The sequence below is a fragment of the Camponotus vicinus genome, unplaced genomic scaffold (genome assembly GCF_025532165.1).
Source record: "Camponotus vicinus isolate PSW18456_S1 unplaced genomic scaffold, iyCamVici1.0 SCAF_6, whole genome shotgun sequence".
NCBI lineage: Eukaryota > Metazoa > Arthropoda > Insecta > Hymenoptera > Formicidae > Camponotus > Camponotus vicinus.
Window position 1 is genome coordinate 16853343 of NW_028141978.1, and position 2577 is coordinate 16855919.

General features: G+C 43.1%; 1 protein-coding gene across 1 annotated transcript; it reads right to left on the minus strand.

The window, feature by feature from the left end:
- Positions 1-1236: 1236 nt before the first annotated feature.
- LOC145973738 (uncharacterized protein F54H12.2-like) lies at positions 1237-2577 on the minus strand. Its single transcript, XM_083103316.1, has 2 exons — positions 1680-2577; positions 1237-1499 (listed from the first exon to the last, which is right to left on the minus strand). The coding sequence occupies exons 1-2, from the start codon at positions 2575-2577 to the stop codon at positions 1237-1239; spliced, it is 1161 nt and encodes a 386-aa protein (XP_082959442.1).

A 2577-nucleotide genomic window follows, 5' to 3' on the forward strand; every position in this document is an offset into this window, starting at 1 on the left:
ACATATAATATAAAAATACACAACTGTAGAGTCCGCAGGTTTGAGAGAAAAGCCCTTGTAGTTGTTCGGTATTCCATCGATAAATGTTGGAATTTCGTCGGAGACATAGGAAAAAACCCGGATACAAGGGCGGTATTCCGTAGCTATCGAAGTATGTCCCTGTACCGTCTTCGTCGAGGAAGAAAGCGATCCAGTGTTCTCCAGGGCGATTATGATTGTCCGTATTAGCGACGATGGCCGTCGACGCCATCGGCAATCTGTCGGCAGGATAGACTCCCACATGTTTGACATCTAGCTGACGCAATGCTTGCAGAATTTCGCGAGAGTCCATTTGTTTGCAGCGAAGACGAGCGAACAAGCGGTATTATTTGAATAATTTCTTTTGGTGGCTTGTTTTCGGGTTGTACAGCTAACGGATTTTCTGTTTGCGCGGGGCGGTTAATAGCCGCACGTTCGATTTTTTGCAGATTTTTCTTCTCTATTTTATTATTTGATTGTGCTTTAATATTTTCATTTTCATCGTCGTCGTCGTCGTCGCTTACTATCAAAATTTCGGGAGAACTGCAAGTCGTTTGAGTAATGCTGTCTCCGTCGCTGCTGAAATTATTTTGCGCAACAATCCAGCTTTTTAATTTGTAAGCGTTGCGTAATGCACAATGAAAGATTCCGAATTTTCGAAATCCGTGATGTCCGCACTCTTCTTCTACCGTCAGATTTTTGAATGCCGGTGAGATGCCTTCCAAATTATATATATTTCTAGAAAGTAGATTCCTCAAATAACTCGCTTTCTCGTTTCCTCTAACATAAATGTGACGCACGCATCTTGTAATTTGCCGCAGTTGCGATGTAAAATATTTCGGATTAGTTTCGCCATCGAACCATTCAATGCCGTGATGATTTCGCGTGAGCCAGTTGTTTTCTTGTCTTATTTTTTCAGGTAATTCGGCAAACGAATGCGTCGGTATCATAATCCAATGATCGACGATTGGAGCGTCAATCGCTACAACAGCAACCTCCTTAGGGATAAACTTTTTCTTCGCATCGCGGAAACCCTGAATATCGACGACTATATCCATCTTACTAAAAAAACTTATGTGATTCGACGCGAGGCTCTATGTAAAACAACGACGCCGAGCGTGTCTCCAACGAAACTGAATATTTTTCGAAACGTTGCGCACTGATGTCGGAGTTTTGAGCGAAGTAGAGGGGGAACAATTTTAAGCGTCTATAAAAAATTTACCCCGAAAAATCGACGATGACCTGACGAGACGAGTCGATTTCTATGACATTATCGAATTCGGCATAGATAATACAATTAATCGTCTCGGAAAGTGCTCTTACGAATCGCACTTCTAATCGTAAACTACCATGTTTGACGAGATTCCAATGTCCAGCGCAATTAGCGGATAGATCGGGAGTAAGATCAAAAGCGAATAAAGTATATCCTTTGAAATAGTCGTCTCTGCTTATAGAATTTCCCTCGTTCAAAAAATGAATACCTGTTCCCGAGAAAAGCGTTTGATAAGCTTCGATGTAAAGCGGTTCCTCCTCGGAGAAAGCTGGTTGCAAAGGCCTACTGGGGATTTGCGTGCCATCGACGTACAGCGAGAAGAAATTTATTCCGTAGTTCTTGAAATTAAACGGATTTAATTTTCTGTCACCGTTAAACGCTTTATTACTAACGAAACCGACTATTACTCGCTTCGGTAATTGACCGAGTATTACATTATCTAACGATTCACCCATAACGCCGCTATGAATCGTGAATGTTTTAACCTCGAATCTCGTGAGCGGATACTTGGCTGTAACTTTACTCATCATTCTAGCATGCGCGAGTAACAAACCCGAGCTTATTTTCGCCCTTCTAACGAGCAAGGTAGCGTCGAGAATGTGAATTTTCGATGTTCCGCTACTTTCCATGAGACAGAACGAATCTTTCGAACGAACGAATCTCAACCGTACTTCTACACCGTTAATTAAAAATTTGTCTTGATTGAAAACGTCGCAATGGAGATGTCCTACGAGATCTAACGCCTTTCCTCCGGAAATGTAACGAGCGCGTCTCGCGAGAGCGGGATTGCCGGGATTTGATTCCAACAGATCGTCCATGTGTCCGGGTGCATCCATGTCCCATAGACAGGAAGTTAGATGGGAAGTTTTTGCGGGTGAAGAATAATTTAACAACGCCTCTATGTACGCTCGGTACGCGTAAGCGTTGTTTGGAGGCGACACGAGCTTTTGATTGAAATACACGTCGATTTGATTGAAGATAGAATGAAGCAAATGATTTACAGGGCCTACGGCTATTCTTTCGGCGCTTGTTCCTGAAGCCTGTCTCGCGGAATCGGCGTTTGTTTCTACACGTAGACGAAGACTCAGCATGGTGTGCGTGAGATCTAAATATTCTTCTCCGTGTCCGGGGATGACGAATTCTATCGGCGAGTCGTCCGAGAGAGAGGTCACGAGTTTGTAATGAATCCATTGCGAATTTTCGATGCTAGTTTGCGTAGGTGATAGAAAGAAGAGATCTAGTTCGCTCTTTAAACACTCGCTCGAATGCGTGTGAAGAAAAGACAT